We start from the raw sequence: 21,072 nt of genomic DNA, 5'->3' as shown, positions 1-21,072 counted from the left end.
TAGATCCATCCTCTTTGGAACCCCCTTTCAGGTAGTTGAAAGCAGCTATCAAATCCCCCCTCATTCTTCTCTTCCGCAGACTAAACAAGCCCAGTTCCCTCAGCCTCTCCTCATAAGTCATGTGTTCCAGTCCCCTAATCATTTTTGTTGCCTTCCGCTGGATGTTTTCCAATTTTTCCACATCCTTCTTGTAGTGTGGGGCTCAAAACTGGACACGGTACTCCAGATGAGGCCTCACCAATGTCGAATAGAGGGGAACGATCACGTCCCTCCATCTGCTGGCAATGCCCCTACTTATATATTCCAAAATGCCATTGGCCTTCTTGGCAACAAGGGCACACTGTTGACTCATATCCAGCTTCTCGTCCACTGTAACCCCTAGGTCCTTTTCTGCAGAACTGCTGCCTAGCCATTCGGTCCCTAGTCTGTAGCGGTGCATGGGATTCTTCCGTCCTAAGTGCAGGACTCTGCACTTGTCTTTGTTGAACCTCATCACATTCCTTTTGGCCCAGTCCTCTAATTTGTCTAGGTCCCTCTGTATCCTATCCCTACCCTCCATCGTATCTACCACTCCTCCCAGTTTAATGTCATCTGCAAACTTGCTGAGGGTGCAATCCACTCCATCCTCCAGATCATTTATGAAGATATTGAACAAAACCGGCCCAAAGACCAACCCTTGGGGTACTCCACTTGATACCGGCTGCCAACTAGACAGGGAGCCATTGAGCCCGAGAATCTAGCTGTCATGGAGTGTGGGGGAGTCCAGGCCCTGCACCCCTCTTCCTGGGATTCACTGAGACTCTCAGCCAGCCAGTAAAACAGAAGGTTTATTGAACAATAGGAACACAGTCTCAAACAGAGCTTGTGGGTACAACCAGGACCCCTCAGTCAAGTCCTTCTGGGGGAGCAGGGAGCTTAGACCCCAGCCCTGGGGTTCCCTGCGTTCCACCACCCAGCACCAAAACTGAAACTAAACAACACCCCCCCCCCCCCCCCCCAGCAGGCTCCCTCCTGCAGCCTCTGTCCACATTCCTGGGCAGAGGTGTTACCTCCCCCTCCTGGCTCAGGTGACAGGCTCTCAAGTCTCCCATTGAAACTCCCCTGCCACATTCCCAGGTCAACACTCCCCCCTCCCTGCTGCGTCACACTAGCCAAGTTTCTATCCACCTTATAGTCCATTCATCCACCCCATTTTGGTCAGTACTGACCAATAGGAAGAGTGCCACATGCTGAATTATCATGATTACTTGCTGCTTCACTCTGATGCTCCTTAAAGGTCTCCCACTGAGGTATTAATCCAGTGTGACCCTGTATGACTTGTGAGATCTGACAGGATCACAGTGCAAGGTGTAGGGTTGTAAGTATGTTTGCATAAATGTGCAAATAATGTTGTTTTGTGCTGTAAGAGTGCCACTTATCTGTATGCTGCACTCTTGTTTTGTAAAGTTTGACTATAGAACTTAGTCTGGTGGCTACACACAGTTCAAATACCCAGGAACAGGAATTGAGAGAAAGGTAACACTGTTTCAATAATTACATGTCCCTGTATGCTTACAAACTCTCCAATCTCCAATCATGTGCAGTTTTGGCTATGTCCTTGCAATGCGTTCATTAGGTTTTTGTAATTGAGGTTGCTAATAACTCAGATTAATCCACTCACAATAAATTTATTTTCCAGGCTCCACTGACTGCCACAGACACAGCGATACTCTCCGGTAGCCTCTCCACCCAGAATGGGAATGGAGGTGGATCAATTAACCTTGCTCTTAGACGGGTCACATCCCCCAAGGGATGGGGAGAGGTAGGAGCATTAACTGTGTTGTTTTTTCTTCCCACCAGCCTATTTCTAGCCAGTTGTATGAGTTCTTTATCCCCATTTATGCAGTAAGTTGTAAACCAAAATGAAGAAACTGTGCTGGAGTTTGAGAAATCTTGGTTGACTAGTTATTCAGAGCACTGGATGCTACTTGCCTGAGACCACAGACCGGGTTTTTGTTGCTCACATAAAGCTATAGGGAAAACCAACTTGACTCCAGTCAAGTGTGATATAAATAGCTGCAAGCCCCATGTTGTCAGTTACCGGCTCTCTCTCTATGAGAACAGAAGTTAAGTATTACTGAAGAAAGTGGCTTTGATATGAGGCATCTCTCAGCAGAGGGTGTGGTGGCAGCAGGTTCAGCTGAAGATGGCTGCATTCCTTTCTGATCTTTCAGGGCATCTACGTGGCTTGGTTACATCCACTAGGTCAGTTTGATTAGCAGGGTCTGATTTGTTTAGTCAAGAAAATTGTTTAAACCTGCTTATCAAAGGTGAATGCACTCTCACAGAAAAATGATAAAAGACCAAACCACTATATCACTCTGGGGTGAACACTTTTCGCAAAATGATCACTCCATATCTGTCCTTTCAGTCTTCATCCTCAATGGAAACCTGTATGATACCTTCAAAAGAGGAGTCTGGTAGCTTAAATTCATATTTTGTTGGATACTAAAAATCATGGTCTTAATAAAAAGACACTGGATTTATGGATTCTTACAACAATCTGTAACCCACTAGTCCCCTTTTTTTGTCCTATGACTGTGGGGGTATTGGCCACTTCACCTTAAATGGTCCTTTAGAATATGTCTTTATTACTTACGCTAAACAATCTGTCACAGAAAGGTTGAGGGATTTTAGTTTATTTCATCTTCCAGCTTTACAAATTCCCACCTTGTACAAAATCCAAGACTCCTTCCTGTTGCATGTTCCAAGAGCTATGAGACATCAAGATCCAATACTCAGTGACCTTACTCCTCTTTCCTTTTCAGAAGGTGAGGAAGACAAACTGAGACAAATCCAGTACCTTAAATGTGTTTAAAATTAGGGTAACAGACTCCAGCTTGTGATACTTCACAGTCCTAGAAAATCTGTGATAAGCAGTACACATAGGAATCCAAAAGCAATAGCTATAGTGCTCAGTATGACATAAGGGTCCAGTTGTATAGATGGCATCTTTTCAGTCACATGCAGTTCCTCCTCCCATCTATCTCCATTTCCCTTGGGATTTATTTGGAAAGTGAGTTTGTACTTGACAGAGTTTGTCTCTGGTCACTGAACTCTGAATCTGATGGAAAACAAATGACCTGTAAATAAACATATAATAAACCTACTTAAGAGAACAAGGACTCAAGGAACAAGAACTGATTCTGGAATTTCTTCCTATTGAAAGGTAGCCAGTTTAACAACTGTTTCTGCTGATGAGACTGAACAGTGCCAAATTAACATTGAATTGCAGCCTTGAAAGTCACCCAGACTAGTAAATGAAACAGCGAGAGCATTCTACAGACTGCAATACTGTGCTGTAACAGATGTGCTGACAGGGTTTAACGTGAGACTCCTGAGGACTCCCTCCAGTCACATGTGAGATCTATAAACAATGCAGTGGAACAAAATGCAAATACAAAGAAATAAGCATTGAAGCCAAGGACTTGCATCTTCAGAGGGCAGCAGCCGGTTCTTGGATGGCATCACCTATTTCAGGGAATCCTCCTGCTTCTAGCCCCTCTTCACAAGTTTGGGAATGAGGTCCTTTGGCTGACCACAGAGGTAAAAACAAAGTTGGAATGAAAGCTAGTGACAATAGATAACCCCTTTAAAGAAGGAGCTAGTAGCTGGGGGTTCTGCAATGGAGTGTAACCTCTTGTAGTGAACTCTTCCCTGTACTAGCACTGAGGATGTTGGTGTGTGAGTGGAACTCAGCGGTAGGTCTCCCTTCTCTGAGATGGTGCCTCCATCAGGTTGCTCCCAAACCATCTTCGCTTTCAAAGAGGCTCTTGAGCCGCTTCTGTGTACATTGCAGGGCCTGTGTTCCTGCTTTGAGATCTGGCTTGGAAAGTATGGTTTGATGGTTTTTAACACCGTTTGTTTTCCTCCCTTTTTCTTGTCCCTGCAGCTCCTCTTCTAGCTGGTGGTGGCAATGTTGGCACTGGTTCTTAGTTCCACTCGCTTAGGCGATGTCTACATAGCTCCTGGCAGCAAGTCTCCCAGCCTGGGGTGATTGGCTTGGCTTGCAGGGCTTGCACTAGGGTTCAAAAAATAGCTATGTAGAGAGTGCTTTGAAGCTGTGGCTTAGGCTCTGAGAGGGTGGGCTTCAAAGCACTGTCTACACAACTATTTTTTGAGCCCTAGTGCAAACCCAAGCCTGTCACCCCAGGCTGGGAGGCCTGTCATTCTTATCCAGGGAGTGCCACCTGGCAGAAAACCTAGATTCAAGTAAGCTGGGGGAGTGAATAGCTGTTTCTAAACTGTCACCAGCAGAACACCATTCGTTTAGAGATGCAGCCAGCTTCTTCTCTTGAGTGCCCAGCCAGCCTTCACGAGTCGCTATAGGAAGCACTGTGTTCTCAGGATGTTGAACTGCAAAGTGAGACCTAGATTCATAAGCAGTGTCATGGAGTTTGCTAAAGACTCTCTTAGGAACAAAAGCAAATGTGTCCTGGAATTGGAGTTCCTCAAAACTAAAATGCTAATTCCAAATGCAGGTTTGTGTGGTGGAAGTTAATGGACTGGCAGGTTGGGAGTCTGTGAGGATTTCTGTAACACAAGGCACTGCATGTATGTGCCCAAATGCAAGCTCTACTGTGTTCACAGTATGGAGTAATGTATTAAGCATGGAACTGGGAGACAGGACTTCTGAGCTGCTATCATGGCTCTGCGACTTACTTGCTGTGCAGCCACGGGCAATTCACTTTCCCCCCTTGGTGTATGAGTCCCTGCTTGCACTACTGGAACAATGCCTGCCTAGCTACCTCCTGGTGTGTGTCAGGATTGATTTAGTTTGTACAGCTCTCAGATTGTGAAGCACTAGCTATGAATAATAATGTACACTTACTTCTCCTCCATTTGGGCGCAGGGAGAAGGAAAGCTGGAGGGGCAAAGCTATACCAAGCTCAATGTAACGCTGGCTTGACCAGTTTGGGTGAATCCGTGCATATATATTGTTGTGAGTTTCAATGGCCATTAATTTGGAATGCCACCCATGGCCTCTGGAAGATGCGCAGTGTACATTCGAAGTCACAAACCCTAGGATTGGGTTGGCTGGCTTCAGATGGCTTAAAGTCTACGTTTGTTTATTTAAGATGAAGTGTACATCAGGACACTGGACCATTACCTTTAATGACACAAAAAGTTCCCAGTTTCTTAGTACCTTTCAGTGCAAATTGTGCCCATGTGATCTAGCTTGTAGCAATAACATTTAATGACCCAAAGTGGTTCAAAAGGAAAGACCTAAGAAATATTTAATCCAGGCTACAAGATCACTGTCCTGTCTCTGAAATACCAGCTTCCTCTAGAATCCAAGGATCCATATGTTGTTTTTCAGCATTTTGTCATATACTAATCCTATAATGCAGCATTAGAGACAATGGTGTTGTGACTGGGGTCCCAATGGGGACCAGCTATGATTCCTCAATTAGGGTGAACTGCAAAGAACGGGGCAGACAATCCCCATAAAGCTGGTGGATATTCCAATACTTAGATTTACCAAGCTAGCATAAAACAGCTTCTTTATTACCTTACTGGTTACTCAGAAGTCTAAACAACACAGTTCCCTTAAAGACAGGTTTCAGAGTAGCAGCCGTGTTAGTCTGTATTCACAAAAAGAAAAGGAGTACTTGTGGCACCTTAGAGACTAACAAATTTATTTGAGCATAAGCTCCTGAATGCATCCGATGAAGTGAGCTGTAGCTCACAAAAGCTTATGCTCAAATAAATTTGTTAGTTCCCTTAAAGTGATCCAGCCTCAAGTTTCCATCCAGATACCTAAATCAAATATTCCTGAATATCTTATTTCATCATATAAAAGAAAAGGTTCAAACAAGACAGAGAGTATGGTTAAAAGATCAATACGTACAGACGTGAGTTCAGTTCATTGAGGTTTAGATTCATAGCAGAGATGGTGAGCTTTGTTGTTGCTAAGAGTTCCTTTAGAATTCAGTTCAGAGGTTATACTCCAGTGTTCAAATATCATATTCAGGGTGTACCAGCATAACTGGGACCTCAATCTTGCGACTCAAACTTCCCCTGATGAAGCTTAAGCAGTTCTGAGACAACAGAATCAGGATCCAATGATCTTTTATACAATTTCATGTCCTCTTTGACAAGTTGGGAGTTCCTCCGGGAACAAAAGGTAATTAGGATGACTTTTGAAGGAGGTCCATCGCTGGTACTTAGCTAAAGAATTAACATAAGGCAATTTGCTTGTTCTTCCACCATTCACAGTACATTTCAAAGAAAGATGAATACTGAGATATCCCAAGTTTACAATTAATTTAAATGCTAGGATGTTCTTTTGATCTCTGAACTATACATACAGCATAGACAGGGACTGTTGATTACATTGTCGACCCTATTCACACATATGTAAATACACAAACATTATCCCTCCACGTGTCTTTTGAGGGTTATTTATTTTGCAGGATGTTTAACCCTTCTGGTCATGCGTCACAGGTGCTAAGAACTGTAAGGAGGTGTCTCTCTGAGAACCTCCAGATCAGACAGTGGCATGGGGGTAGGAATAGGATGTGGAGTCTTCCAGCTCTCTATCACCCATTCCAATCTGACCTGGGTTGTAGTGATCACCATCTACCTGCTGTTCAGTGGACTCAATGAGTTGGAGGTCTCAGTTACAGGAATATGAAAATTCCTTCCTTGCATATTTTCAAGATATGAAAATATCTTGAACCTGTAAACATCAAAATTTAAAAACGGAAGGAGGCCTCTCAAGGCCAAACGATTGCTTGTTCTCGTGTTGTTTCTGTAGTGATTGGAGCAGGCAGTGTTCTGATTATAATACTCTGACTGTATAATTGGCAGGGTTTTTTTGCTATCGTCATTGAGAGTATACAAATTGAGACCTTTTGTGTTCCTGAGCATAACACTAATAGAAAAGACAGATTGCTAAAGTGAACAGACATGAATGATTTGTGCTATGTTGAGGTATTTAATGTGCCTATAGCGTAAGGCAATGTTAAATAGAATAGACAGTACTGTGCAACTACTGGGAAAGATGTTCCCTTCTAACTGTTTTGTCTCTTATATTTAAACAGTTAGAGTTTGGAGCTGGAGACCTTCAGGGACCTCTGTTTGGTCTGAAGATATTTCGTAATCTTACACCAAGATGGTAAATATAAGAAACAGCTACTACTCTATAGCCCTGTTCATGAATGTTCCAGACTGAAATGCCCTTTCATATTCACTTTGGATTTGTTTATTACATAGAACATGGCAGTCCAATTTAAACCTTACAGAGGACTTTCATATGAGAGAAAATGCTTAGATTTTATTTTATTTTGTTGTTGGTACCATGCATTTTAACTGTACTCTGCAGGTTTTAGCAAGGATTGCGTCCTTTCCCATCTTTGGTCTATATTTGCTCTTGTAAGGAGGTCACACTGCCGGTTTTATGTCCTCACAGTCAATTCTATGACAGTTTGTGATCTCCTAAACACAAGAGTCTGACTTTGGTCCAGAGTCAAGTGTTTGAAGAAACCAGACTGGGAGGAAACTCCTAGACAGTGTTATCTTTAGTCATAGCGGGGGAAAAAAAACCCACACACACACACACGAACCAGAGGGAGCAGCTGGTTGCTCTATGTCAAAACTTCTTTTTCTCCACTTCACCATCCAAGCTCTTAATTTCCTTGAGTGCAGTATTTCTGTTACAGTTAATTTCATGGCAAAAAACAGGAGTTGATCCCGGTTTTAATGGAGGGAGCGAACGGATGCTTTTTCACAACTTTTATTATTCTTTTATGACAGTGGTTATTGCTTTAGGGATTGAGTACTGTGGAGATGGTTGCTGTTCAGTTCTTCTATTTCATCCGGCGTGTGAAGCTTTGCGTACCCAGCTTCAGCTTTATTGAGATGTTGTAACCAGAAGGAGGCACATTTTTCACTTTTTGAAACAACTTTCAAAGGCAACTTCTTCATTTCTTCTTTTGAGTGATCAGCAGGATTGTGTAGCTCAGTAGAAAACAGCCACTTCTCAGGCAGGATTTGTAAGGGAGCAGTCAGTTCTGAGAGCATAATTTTAAAAGTTTGAATTAAATTCCTCATTTCCTTTTGTTTAAAGAGAACAACCCAGAAATAAATGAGAGCATGACAAAGCATGTGTCTGTGACTGTCTCACATCTGATCCACTGTGTTCAGTGTTGTCACCAGTAGGAGTGTTTGGAGGCAGCAGTTTGCTTATTTTCAAAGTGAACCCAAAGCCTGTGACTCAGTTCCCCTTTTCCACCTGGGAGAAGGGGTAGTAGCTCAATTTGGGATACTTGAGAGAACTAGGGAAGGGTGGTTTGTTTTTTTTCCGTTTGGAGGGTAAAGGAAGCAGGCTGGTATTGGCATGTACAAGTGACACAGGCTCCCAAGAAGGGAACAAGGCTAGTGTAACTAAGCCTCCTCTTAATTATCTGAAAGGGGAGGAAGGGGGAAAGTAGAACTGCTAGACACCTTGGTTTTTCAGAGGATGAACTTGAAGGTCAGATAGGTTAGGAAATAGAGGCTGCTTTGTGGGATATCATTAAGCTGTAAATTACAGGAATGGCTTTCTATGAAGTGGGGAGAAGAGGGAGCAAAGCTCAGGAGATCTCTTTGTCACAAGCCTTATGATGCTGTGCAGAAATAATGCTCAGTGACATTCTCCAGACTCCTGGCCTCTGCATCCAGGGCTCTTCTGGGACTCACATGTGCAGGAGAGGTTCTGACATTAAGAAAGGAGATTAGAGAAGTAATGCACGGTTTGCCCTTTGCCAGGTGGTGATTTGCAAATGACCAGAACCATCCTTTTGTGCAGAAAAGTACAAGCTAGATGCTGACTGCATTTTTGCATTAGAGCCTCTTTCTCATTGGTGACAGTGCTGTCTCCTTCCCTTTGAGCCCTTCTGGTTTTCAGACATCCCATTCTCAGAGCCCAGATTGTGACGTGGGCCCCTCGAGAGCGTACTGCTGCTGCCTCTCACCCTGGTGGTGGGGAGCTGCTGGGCAGCAATAGGAGGCCTCCATAGCAGGTGGTGGTGCTGTTTCCACAGAACTGAGTCCATACTTGTTGCGCAGTAAGCATGAGGCAAGCCTCCTTGCCAGTGTTTGCACTCCTGTTGGGCTGGCCCTAATGTTATCACATGATTGACTGAATTGGGGGCTTACAGTGCTGCCAGTGTCTAATGTATGAACTGATTGCAGCTGATATTGGAGCTGAAGGATAGCGAGTGTCTCTTGAGAGTCCTGCATGCCAAAGCTCCTGGGTGACAGGAGAGTCTCTGTTCTTTTTAGAGAGTCTGTTCTTACTGCTGCTGATGCTCTCCTTATTTCTTGCAGCTTCATCACCACAAACTGTGCTCTTCAGTTTTCGTCCCGTGGAATCCGACCAGGCCTCACGACTGTCCTGGCACGGAACCTAGATAAGAACACAATGGGCTATTTACAGTGGCGATGGGGCATCCAGTCAGCCATGAATACGAGTATTGTCCGGGATACCAAAACCAGTCATTTCACAGTGGCCTTGCAGGTAAGACTTGGAGGGTTGTTCGTAATGGAGAGCAAGCTCCTTCTTGATATTTGAGCTGCCTCTTATAGTGCCCATTGGAAGGTAGCTTGCCCCTTTTCCATTATAACCTCTGTCAGTAATTTATGTAATTAGCACCTGTCTGAATTTAGTTAGTGTGATGGGTTTGTGGATTAGCCCTTCACTTTGCAGCCCCCTGCCCAGAACAGATGGCTAGTATTGTGGTAGTGAGCTGGAGGACACAGCTCATAATGTTCATGTGCTGGAGATATGGAGAGCAATGTGTCAGGCTTCAGTTCCTTGGGCTGGGAGACTGTTTCATTTCTTGGAGCATAGTTTGTGCTACTTTACTCAGTCCCTTCAGCTGGCTTATGGACATAGCAGTGTTGCCACTGATTTCCATGAAGTTAGTGTTCCTTCCTCCTCCTGGGGGGGCGAGAGAGAAGCAGGAGCAAAAGAGCTTAAAGGGAAGTTCTCAGGTTGGTGCACCCTAAAATTTGTGTCTCTGCTCAAAACAATTTTTCCAACTCCCTTTTTGCAGAATGCATTGAAAAGCAGCTGTTTGCTCTGAATTCCAGCAGCAGATTCTGCCGCTGCACTCTTACTCCTGAATGACACGTTGACAGTCTATGTGATTTCTGCTCAGCAGAACACGTAACCTTCCCCTCAGCATTCCAATGTTTCCAGGAGACACTTGAGAACAGCCTTGATTCTGCCTCTTCTGTGGAAAGCGACACTAATCTTCCTGCCATATGGAGATACTTGCCATTCCTGAATGTACCCGCAAAGTGCTCTGAGCACTGCAATGAGTGCATCCACCCACCCTGTCTGCATGCGTGCGCTTTCCCAGAGTCTTGGCATGAACACTCAACCTGCTGCTCTGATGTGATCACACTAATATAAAGACTTACGGGTCTGGGTGGGGAGCAGGGTGTTTCATAATGGCCCCATTTGTCTGGGATCATATGGCAGGTATCAGTTTTGCTAACTAGTGGTGCCTGGAAATTTCCCAGGAACAGCAATGAAATGAGATCTTAAACCAGCTGACAGTGTCCCTTCAAGGCAGCACTTCTCCAACTGTTGTTCTGCAGATCACTTTGTAAGAGTCCCTCTCTTGTTCCAAAGCCCCGCTCAGCTTCGTTCTCAGTCCCAAGTAAAGGCTTCACAGGGCACAGTCTAAAATTCAGTGAGTGACACTGTGAGCACAGGTGGAGGGTTGTGACATGCAGGTGGTAGCTATTGGGGTGATGTCTACCCTGCAGAAGGGACTGGAAAGGACATCAGTGGAGTACTCAGCTGTGGCTGATACAGCTTGTCCATGAACTTATGCCTCTCTGGTGTTTCAGCTCGGAATCCCCCACTCCTTCATGATGATCAGTTACCAGCATAAGTTTCAGGATGAGGATCAAACCCGAGTTAAAGGTTCCCTCAAGTGAGTATAAGTGGGAATGTTCCTGTGGGGCTTGCATCAGAGCATCTGGCAAGGAAACCCAGTTACTGCTGCTGTACCTCTGTGTAGTTTGTGCTCTGATGCCTGTGTATTTCTTGGTGGAAGAGCTGCTTCCCTTGATTTTTAATTCTCTCTGTTAATGTGACTAAATGAAGGGTCACAGTCTTGGGGCTAAGATGAGTCTTTGTCCTCTTCAGCTGGGGAGATTGTACCTGTATTATTTTGATATCTGTGTATCATCACCAACAAAGCCTTGCCAGTTTGTTACTGTACTAACTGAAAAGGGCCTCCTCCATTTAGGTCCTGTATTTACATAGTTAATCACTCACTAACGAACAGCCCCTAAACACGTCTTTTTCTTGTTCCATATTGTTTCCTGTTTTAATTTGCTGCTATTTCTTCAACGAGTCTGCCTGTGGCAGCTCCACTTCAGGATGGGCATGCTCCTGTGTGCTCCTCGTGGAAGACTGTCACCAGCAGAGTTTGCGCCTGCACCCTAGGTATCCTGGTGCTCCAATGTAAGGGCATAGTGTGGGGGTATGGCCCTGCTGGCACTTCAGTTCTCTCTCAACTACCTGCAGCTTGAGACAGAGCATTGCTGTGTTGGCTATAGTTGGCAACATGGCATGCTGCATGTCTTTTACTTTTTCTTCTTAGTGATTTTCTTTATATATTTTCCCGTTGTTTAGCACACTTTAGCATCCCCCTGTTTCATTTGCCCGATCTGCGTATTTTTTTTCTTCTTGGGCCACAATCCATGGCCTCGAGTAATGGGTTATGTTCAAGACCCCTGGCTTCAAACCCTGCCAGACCTGCCATAGGTCTCTTCCCTGCAGTGACAGACATTCAGGTGCGTCAACTGCCTGGGAAAAACTCACATCCCATCGAAATGTAAGATCTACTCAGGATTTAAAAGCAAGTCTAAAATACTGAAGGAGAACAGACTAAAACTCGTGTTGATGGAGTGTTTTCCGAGACCTGGAAGGTCTGAGTCACGCCCAATACGTCAGATTTGGTTGCGCAGAGAGCTCTGGCCACCATCACTGCTGTGGCAGGAAGCAAAGACTCTGGGGCCCCTTTAGAACCATTCTGACCCTAAAAAAGGAGATATCCCATTCTGGAGAATGGTTTAAGAGAAGAGAAAAGTCACCTCTGGGTCCAGGCCTCAGGAGACCTCACATCCCAACACAGGTACTGCCGAGGCTCTTTCTCGACACTCAAACCCCTTCTCCCCGCCCCCAACCAAGATCCTGGCACTGGCTAAAAAGACAACACTGCGTACTGAGAAACTGTGAGGTAAACAACCTCAAGTGGCATCGGCATTGGCACTGGACTCGGTGCCTTTGAAACACAAGGACTCTAAGGACAAGCTGAAATCATGGTTGGTACCTGCCAGCCAGCCAGCCAAGAAGGGTGCATGGATTGCTCTTACCACCTGACTTGTGGGGGCCCCTGTCCAGAGTCCCTGGTACCATACTGGCTTCTGTTCCATGAGGACTGGGAGGCATCTGAGTCACCATTGCTGAGGGGTCCCCAGAGAGACGCTCTGCCAGTGCTGACTTACCTCCCGGAATCTACTTAACCTCTGGTCCTGCCATTGACATTGGTGACTCGTCCTCCAGTACCATCATGGTCACCAGCCACACACAAACTCTGAGGCTACTGAGAAGGATTTCCAGCCAGTACTGAGACATCCTCTGGTATCATCTAACCAGCCAAACAAGTCTTGGTCTCCAGTACTGATGCCATTATTGGGCCTCTCTGGCCTCCAGCACTGGCACCGGTGGATACGGCGATGACACCTCATCTGATTCCAAGGTGTCCATACAAGGCTCCTCTACTTTCCTGTTCCAGACTCCCTCCCTTGAGGTGCACCCCGAGGAATAAGTTCCAACCGGAGAGATACCTGGCAACCCTGGGATTCTGCCCCCTCCCTTACACTGCACCACAGTGGGGTTATTGGAATCTGTGGGCCCCTGATGGTGACCAGGTATACTGGGTCCCATATTGTAAGAGGGCATGTGAGGATCAACAACCGCCACCCTGGTTCTTGCTCCACAGGAGGATCTCTCAGAGGACCAAGAGCCAGAAGAGAAAGAAGAGAGATTACCTTCCCACAAATTTTCCTTCTCACCAGATGACACTACTGTGCCTCCTTGCCATTTTATGCTGAATATTTATGATTTCAAGGCCTTTCAAGATCTTCTGAAATGGATACCTTCCAAGAGACTTTACAAATTCCACTGGAGGAGATGAAGGATCCCCAGAATTCCCTGTTGGACATCCTCCATTTGTCTGCTTAGGGCAAAATCACCTTGCCCATCCATTTAATTGATGCATAGATTCAAAGGCCAGAAGGGAGGGACCACTGTGATCATTTAGTCTGACCTGTATAATGCAGACCATAGAACTTCCCCCAAATTATTTGTAAAGCAGATTTTTTAGAAAAACATCCAATTTTGATTTTAAAATGGTCAGTGATGGAGAATCCACCACGACCCTTGGTAAATTGTTCCAATGGTTAAATTGCTTTCGCTGTCAAAAATGTACACCTTATTTAAGTCTGAATTTGCCTAGCTTCAGCTTCCAGCCATTGGATTGTGTTAGACATTTCTCTGTTAGACTGAAGAGTCCATTATTAAATATTTGTTCCCTATGTAGATGCTTATAGACTGTAATTAAGTCACCATTTAACTTTTTCTTTGTTGGACTCAAAGAACTCAGTCTAGATAGTTTATCGCTACACTGCATGTTTCTTATCCTTAATCACTCTTGTGGCTCTTCTCTGAACCTGCTCCAATTTAACATCCAATTTAACACATGGAATTGTGGGCCCCAGAACTGGACACAGTTTTCCAGTAGTTGCATCAGTGCCAAAAGCAGAGTAAAATAATCTCTCTCTTCCTACACAAGATTCCTGTTTCTATATCCCAGGATCAAATTAGCTCTTTTGGCCACTGCAACACATTGGGACCTCATGTCCAGCTAATTGTCCACCACGACTCCTTCAGTCTGTAAATAGGGCCTACATTCTTTGTTCCTAAATGTACATATTTATATTTAGATGTATTAAAACACATTGTTTGCTTGCACCTAGTTTACCAAGCGATCCAGATTGCTCTGAGTCAGTGACCTGTCCTCTTCACTATTTACCACTCCCCCAATTTTTGTGCCATCTGCAAACTTTATCAGTGATGGTTTTATATTTTCTTTCAGGTCATTGATAAAAATGTTAAATAGCACAGGACAAGAACCAATCCCTGCGGGATCCCACTGGAAACACACTAACTTGATGATGATTCCCCATTTACAGTTATATTTTGAGACCTATAAGTTAGCCAGTTTTTAATCCATTTAATGTGTGCCATGTTAATTTTATATTATACTAGCTTTTTGATCAACATGTGAGATACCAAATCAATGTCTGTTTGCTGGCCGCAGCCTTTATGGCTCAGCAAATTCCAGCTACCATGCTACCTAAGTGTAAACAGACTGACAAAAATATTATATACCACCCAGAGGCTTGGAGTATATTTTTTTTCTTCCACCCTACACCCAGCTCCCTTGTTGTCAAGGCTGTTAATGAATGCATTTGTCAGGTGGGTATTCAGTGACTCCCCAGCTAAGTCACACACAGTCTGTGTGTGAAACCAACAAATCCCTTCTGGGGTACACAGTCCAAAAATGGCCTCAATTTCCTGCAGCCCTCCCTGGGCTCAGCCTTTAATAGTCCAACAGGGCCCATCGTCGTACCCTCTCCGTTGGCGTCAACCTGCAGCCCTCCCAAGTCTTAGGCCCCTAATTAGTCCAACTGCAGCCTATCGCAGTACCCCCTCTGTTGGTGCATCTTCCTGTAGCCCTCCTGGACTCAGTCTTTAACCAGCCCAAGAGGGCCCATCACAGTACCCTTGCGTGGTCTGGCTAGGTTGCAAAATTCCTTATCTGGAATTGAGCAGCACCCCAAGGGCTTCTTCCCTGGGGAATCTTTGCCTCTATTTGAGTCCTCAGTGACCCCCAGCCTTCCTGCTAAGCCACCCCTCTTGGACTCAGTTCTCTGACCACAGCTCCCCGCTGAGTCAGTCCCAGTGTGGCCCCCTTCCCTGGGGTGCCAGAGTTCTAATTCCTTTCCTTAGGGCATAGCCACTTCCTCCAGTGGCTGGGGGGGTGCAGTCCCACCTACTGCTCCTTGTCCCGACCCAAGGACCCTTTAAGTATAGCAGCCTTGTGCTGCGTCCCTTTACTAATTACTAAAGTTAAGATTTTGTCACAGTTATTTTTAGTAAAAGTCAGGGATAGGTCACGGGCAATAGATAAAAATTCACAGAAGCCTGTGACCTCTGACCCTGACTTTTACTAAAAATAACTGTGACAAAATGGGGCTGATAGGGAATGAGAGTCGGAGTCCTGCTGCGGGAGGGGAGAGGAGGGGTCCAGCTCCCATGGCACCTGGGAGCTCCAGGACTGGCGGCCTGTAGTGGTGAGGGTGGCAGTTTGGTGGAAAGATCCAAAAGAGGTATGTGTGGGAGTTCCATTGTCACAGCCTTCTCCCACAAGGATCATCACCACAGTGCTTCCCTGTTGGGCTGGGGTGCACACTTCCAGGACTTCACAGCTCAGGACAAATGGACCAGCTGAGGAAATCCTTGTTACACTTGCCAGCCCTTCCTTACCCACATCTGGGGGAACCCAGTCATAATAATGCTGGCCAACAGAGCAGCTATGCATTCTATCATTTGGTAAGGAGGAGAAAGATCCTTTTGTTCGGAGTCAGAAAAACTGTGCAACTGGTGCATATCACACCACATAAAGATCTCAGTGGAAAACTTACTATAAGGAAAACCTACCTACAGAAGTGGAAATGTTTCCACTGATCTATACCTCCTCTTGAGTCTCATGTGATGCACATTCTCAATTATCTGCCAAATTTAAAAATCATGGAATTATTGCTGAGCTCGGTTAAGGTTCACCTTGCTGCCATCACAGCTTTTCACCCCCCTATTGAGTTTTCAGTTCTTCAGACACCTGATTGTGATGATGTTTATTAAGTGCCTGTTCAACATTTTTCCTCCTGTCAAAAAACCCACTCCACCATGGGATCTCAGTTTAGTCTTCAATGTGCAGAAGAAATCTCAGTTTGAACCTATGGGGAGCTGATCCCTCCTTCCTTTGTCCCTCAGCCAGGAAGGGTGTTGGGGAGATAGGAGCTCTGATGGTTGACCCACTGTATACGGTGTTCTGTCGTAACAAGGTGACACTACATCCACACCCTCGCTTTCTATCTAAAGTTTCTTCCCCCACTGGTGTTTCACCCCAAGCCTCACTCTTCAAGAGAAGAAATGAGCCACCATACATTGAATGTTAGAAGAGCTCACCTTTTACCGCGACAGAACTGACCCCCTTAGGGCTTCCCCAAGGCTTTTCAGCTCTGTCGTGGAATGAATAAAAGGACATCCATTCTCCACCCAAAGACTGTTGTAGGATGCTTCTTAAGCTGTTACGAAGCCTCGGTGGTTTGTCCCCCTCTTAAAAGGATAGTTTATTCCACTAGGGCTCAATCTCAGAGTGGCCCTACAGAAAAACATCCTGACTCAGATATCTGCAGGGCAGCCACCTGATCTTTGGTACATGTTTTTCCAGCACTATGCTCCTGTGCTTGCTTAAAGAGCTGATGTGGCTTTTGGTGACCCTGTTCTATGATCCATACTAAATCAGCCTCCTCAGCACGCTCCTCCCACACTCAGGATCTCCTGAAGTGAGACCCCTTAGGGACACTACTCAAAGAAGAGTGGGAGGTGACTGACTTGGTATGGTAACTGGAGTTCCTCAAGATGTGTCCCTCTGGGTGCTCCACTACCCCTGCCCCTTCCCATCTGCCTTGCAATCTTGCTAGACTTCCGTGGTTGAGAAGGAATTGGAGTGGAGGCAGTTCTTCCATCCCCTCTGTCCACCCATACACCCTTGCACCGGAGCACAAGGATATCTAGGGCGCAGACATGGACCCGTGTACTCTGCTGACGAAAATCTCTGATCACGCACATCTTGAAGAACTCTAGTTACTGCACAAGGTTGGTAACCTCTCCTTTGTGATACATGGTGAACTACAATAAACAGAATTGGATATTAAAAGTGAAACTGGAGACACTGCTCTTGTCTTATTGTTTTCTGGTTTTGTCATTCTAGGGCAGGTTTCTTTGGGACCATAGTGGAATATGGAGCAGAGAGGAAGATTTCCAGACACAGTATTTTGGGAGCCACTGTCAGTGTTGGTGTTCCACAGGGAGTGTCTCTGAAAATCAAGTCAGTTCAAGATTATAACTGTGATGTTGGTGGCTATGACTGTAACACACATTCATGTGTCTGATGCATTCAATTGGGGCACCCAAGCTAAGGTATTTTAGGCATACTGGCAACAGGAACCCAAAGACTGTGATGCATGTACATGCCATAATATGGAGCAGGTTGCAGCTGCTCTCACTTTTAATAGAGGGATGTGGCCCTCTAAGCCTACTTCTGTTGGAGGCTGAGCATTTCATCTGGCATTAGTGTGTAAGTATGTTAAAAATATCTGAGGGTGCATTCTAAAAATCAAGCTTAGCAAATTACTGTAAGTGGATAGATACTGAGGTGTTTTTTAAAATATCTTCAATTGCATTCCAGTTACCACAACTTTACACACAGGCAAAAATTCAGACCAACCTAGATTGTTAGAGTTAAGAATATATCAGTTTTCCCTAGGAGTTAACATGTTGCAGCTTTCAAAGAGGTACTAACAGAACACTGTGTTGATAGACTCTCATGCAAATTTTGATTTTGCCAGCAGAGGGCGTGACAACACTGCAGAACCTATCCAAAAACACTTAAGATCACAATCATAGAATATCAGGGTTGGAAGGGACCTCAGGAGGTCATCTAGCCCCACTCCCTGCTCAAAGCAGGACCAATCCCCAACTAAATCATCCCAGCCAGAGCTTTGTCAAGCCTGACCTTAAAAACCTTAAAGGAAGGAGATTCCCCTGGTGATAAAACTTCAGATCATGACAAACTTGCTCAAATAAATTTGACCATAAGCATCTGATGAACATTAATATTCTCCTTCCTGCAAGGCATGTGCATGAATATGATCCTTCTTTTGAGAGCATTCCTCTGTTCCTATGTAACCTTGAACGTTGGTTATCTCATGATGTGTACAGGGACCAGTAACGTTCCTGGCCTTATTGGATAGGAATCCAGGAAGCGATGGTGGGGAACAGTGCAGCAGTAGATTCTTTCACAGTAAGCAACTGCTCCTGATTTCCCTCTGGAAGGGGTGATTGTGTCTTTCCCCAATGAGTCTTGGGACCACAAGAGATTCTCTCAAGATTTTTTTAAATAGACCCCAGAACATCATTGCAGCTCCAACCAAGTATCTCCAGAGGAGACACCTGCTCCTTAAAAGTAAGGGCTCTGCCAGGCTTCAGATTTCTCCATTGCTGCTGTTCTGACTGAGTCCATGAGCTCTTCACCTTTGGGTTCAGAGTTCAGACTATCCCACTGCCTCTGGTGGTTGCTGCTGCTGAGTTGGAGCCTACACTGTTGGCCGCCATTAAACATATTTTGTTGTGTGCTTTAGAACTCCAGACTTGCTTTGATAAGCTGCTTTGTTCTTCTTTGTTTTAGGTTGAACAGGGCGAGCCAGACCTACTTCTTTCCTGTCCACCTGACAGATCAGCTGCTACCCAGTGCTGTTTTCTATGCCACCGTGGGACCCCTAGTTATCTACTTTGCCATGCATAGGCTAATCATCAAACCCTACCTCAGGGCACAAAAGGAGAAGTGAGTCTGAGGTCATGTGTTCTAAATACGGAGCTGGGCTCTCCTACTCAGGTGCTTTTGGAAGCGGGGTGGCAGGTTTAGGGGCATTTCTCTGCAGTACAATTGCTATATTGGGAGTTAAAATGGGGAGCCTGAAGGATGATCGCTGTAAAGAATCTCCAACGCAGGCCTTGAAACCAGCCTGATTGAGGTCAGTAGGAGCATTAAGGCACTGACATGGGAAGTGCATCCTTGCACTGAATCGTATTTAATGCCTATAACTAATGTGGTGTTCAACTTCCTCATGTCAGAGAGTTGGAGAAACAAAGGGAAAGTACCGCCAGTGATGTCCAACAGAAGAAGCAGGAGGCGGAAGCTGCAGTAAGTCGTCCATTCCTCTGTCCCCAGTCTTGCCTGTTAGTTTCATCCTTGGTTATATTGTTCCATACAGCATATGCCACACATTTTGTTCTCCAGCTGTGTCCCCATTTTCATTTGCAGAACGCATACCGCCTACAGTGTTGTCAATTCTTGAGATTTTGAGTGGTGTGATTTTTGCCAGGGCTGGAGCCAGTCTACTGATGATGTGAGGAGCTCCAGCCCTCTTGGAAATTTTAGCCCTGCCTGGGGGAAAAATCCCCTCCCTGATTGGCTGCATTCCACATTTGTCTGCCTCTTGGGGAAGAATAGCCAATCATGACCGCTGCAGCAGCAGGCAGAGCTTTTCCACCTCCCCTCAGGACCCAATGCCATTCTCACAGTAGAGAAGGGGGGCAGAAAGAGTCAAGAGTCTTATGGCAGCTCTGTGTGCCTGCCCTCCCGTCCCCCCGCCCCTCCCCCTTGGTGAGCCACAGGATGTTATTTTTGCTCCTCCCTGTTCCCATCTCTTGCCAGGCAGTACCCAGTCAGAGGGGTGGGGGGGCGGCGGCAGCAGCACAGGAGGAAGAACCTCTCACCGCCCCCCAGCCCAGGAAGTAAGACTGAGTCTTGCCCTTCACCCCAGTGGCTGAGTGTGCTGCTGTCATTGGTGAGGGCAACAGAATACAGAGCCTCCCACAAGCCACAATTGTTGGCAATCTTTCATTTCTGTGGGACACTCTACCCATGGATTGGGTGATCTCCAGACATGGACTTGGAGCCTTCCTGTCGTCCCTAACATTCCCATGCCCTGTGGCCGCAATCCCAGGGCAGTTTGAGGCATTTCCCCCTTTCCTGTGTTTTTGTTCTCATCTTAATTTTCATATTTATGCTCAGGTGAGCTCTGAGACCATGCCCAGGCCCTGGTCTGCAGGTGTCTTCCTAATTCACTTGTCCCTTGTGAGCCTTCTGAGCTAAAGGAAACTGTTCCCACTTGGAGTTCATATCTCTTTTTAAATGGAATCTGACTGCTGAATTTTATTTTGTCCTTTGTGTTGTGGCAGGTTCGGTTAATGCAAGAGTCCGTCCGGAGGATAATTGAGGCAGAGGAAGCCAGGATGGGTAAAAAGTGCAGCATAACTTACTTGTTTTGAAGGGTTTGAGGAGAGGAATGGGGAGTGGGATCCCTATAGAGATTGAAGGGCTGGGGAGAGAAGTGGAAGGTAGGTATTAAAGGTGGGCAAACTTTTTAGCCCGAGGACATCATCTGGGTATGGAAATTGTATGGTGGGCCATGAATGCTCATGAAATTGAGGTTGGGGTGCAGGAGGGGGTGAGGACTCTGGCTGGGGGTGCGGGCTCAGGGGTGGGGCCATAAATGAGGTGTTCAGGGTGCAGGAGGGGGTTGGGGTGCAGGATCCAGCTGGAGATGTGGGCTATGGGGCTGGGATGAGGGATTTGGGATGTAGAAAAGTGCTCCAGGCTGGGCCCAAGCGGTTCAGAGGGCAGGAGGGGGCTCAAGGCTAGGGCAGAGGGTTTGGGCACGGGGTGGGGAGATGCGGGCTCTGGCTGGGGGTGCAGGCCCTGGGGTGGGGCTAGGGATGAGGGGTTTGGGATGCAGGAGGGTGCTCCGGGCTGGGATCGAGGGGTTCAGATCAGGGCTAGGGAAGGAGGTTGGGGCGCGGGAGGGCCTCAGGGGTGCAGGCTCCGGGCATTTACCTCAAGCAGCTCCCAGAAGCAGCGGCATGTCCCGCCTCTGGCTCCTATGCGGAGGTGTGGCCAGGCGGCTCTGTGTGCTGCCCTGTCTGCAGGCGCTGCCCCTGCAGCTCCCATTGGCCACATTTCCTGGCCAATGGGAGCTGTGGAGGTGGCAGTTGGGGCGGGAGCAGTGTGTGGAGTCCCCTGGCTGCCCCTAAACCTAGGAGCTGGAGGGGGG

General features: G+C 46.1%; 2 protein-coding genes across 6 annotated transcripts in view; one reads left to right on the top strand and one right to left on the bottom strand.

Moving 5' to 3' along the window:
* Nucleotides 1-21,072, bottom strand: part of THAP3 (THAP domain containing 3) — a 50,822-nt gene that overhangs the window by 19,822 nt on the left and 9,928 nt on the right. Inside the window, exon 6 of one of the 3 annotated variants that reach the window (XR_012155573.1) lies at nucleotides 5,891-6,210. The exons of 1 other annotated variant lie outside the window; for it this stretch is intronic. Coding sequence is in view for 1 of the 2 variants with exons in the window: in XM_073316965.1 (XP_073173066.1) it covers nucleotides 6,113-6,210 (98 nt within the window). In the remaining variant the exon portion in view is untranslated. Of the gene's footprint in view, nucleotides 1-4,167; nucleotides 6,211-21,072 lie in introns of those variants that run through there. One more of the 3 variants, XM_073316965.1, reaches the window with a different exon arrangement.
* DNAJC11 (DnaJ heat shock protein family (Hsp40) member C11) overlaps nucleotides 1-21,072 on the top strand; it is a 78,070-nt gene that overhangs the window by 52,804 nt on the left and 4,194 nt on the right. For all 3 annotated transcript variants that reach the window (XM_073316958.1, XM_073316960.1, XM_073316959.1), the window contains 8 exons: nucleotides 1,679-1,801; nucleotides 7,086-7,159; nucleotides 9,352-9,541; nucleotides 10,885-10,970; nucleotides 17,169-17,285; nucleotides 18,645-18,800; nucleotides 19,091-19,160; nucleotides 20,201-20,258. In XM_073316958.1, coding sequence (XP_073173059.1) covers nucleotides 1,679-1,801; nucleotides 7,086-7,159; nucleotides 9,352-9,541; nucleotides 10,885-10,970; nucleotides 17,169-17,285; nucleotides 18,645-18,800; nucleotides 19,091-19,160; nucleotides 20,201-20,258 — 874 coding nt within the window. The remainder of the gene's footprint in view (nucleotides 1-1,678; nucleotides 1,802-7,085; nucleotides 7,160-9,351; nucleotides 9,542-10,884; nucleotides 10,971-17,168; nucleotides 17,286-18,644; nucleotides 18,801-19,090; nucleotides 19,161-20,200; nucleotides 20,259-21,072) is intronic.

The sequence above is a fragment of the Lepidochelys kempii genome, chromosome 18 (genome assembly GCF_965140265.1).
Source record: "Lepidochelys kempii isolate rLepKem1 chromosome 18, rLepKem1.hap2, whole genome shotgun sequence".
Lineage (NCBI taxonomy): Eukaryota > Metazoa > Chordata > Testudines > Cheloniidae > Lepidochelys > Lepidochelys kempii.
This window is presented reverse-complemented; position numbering and strand designations above follow the sequence as displayed.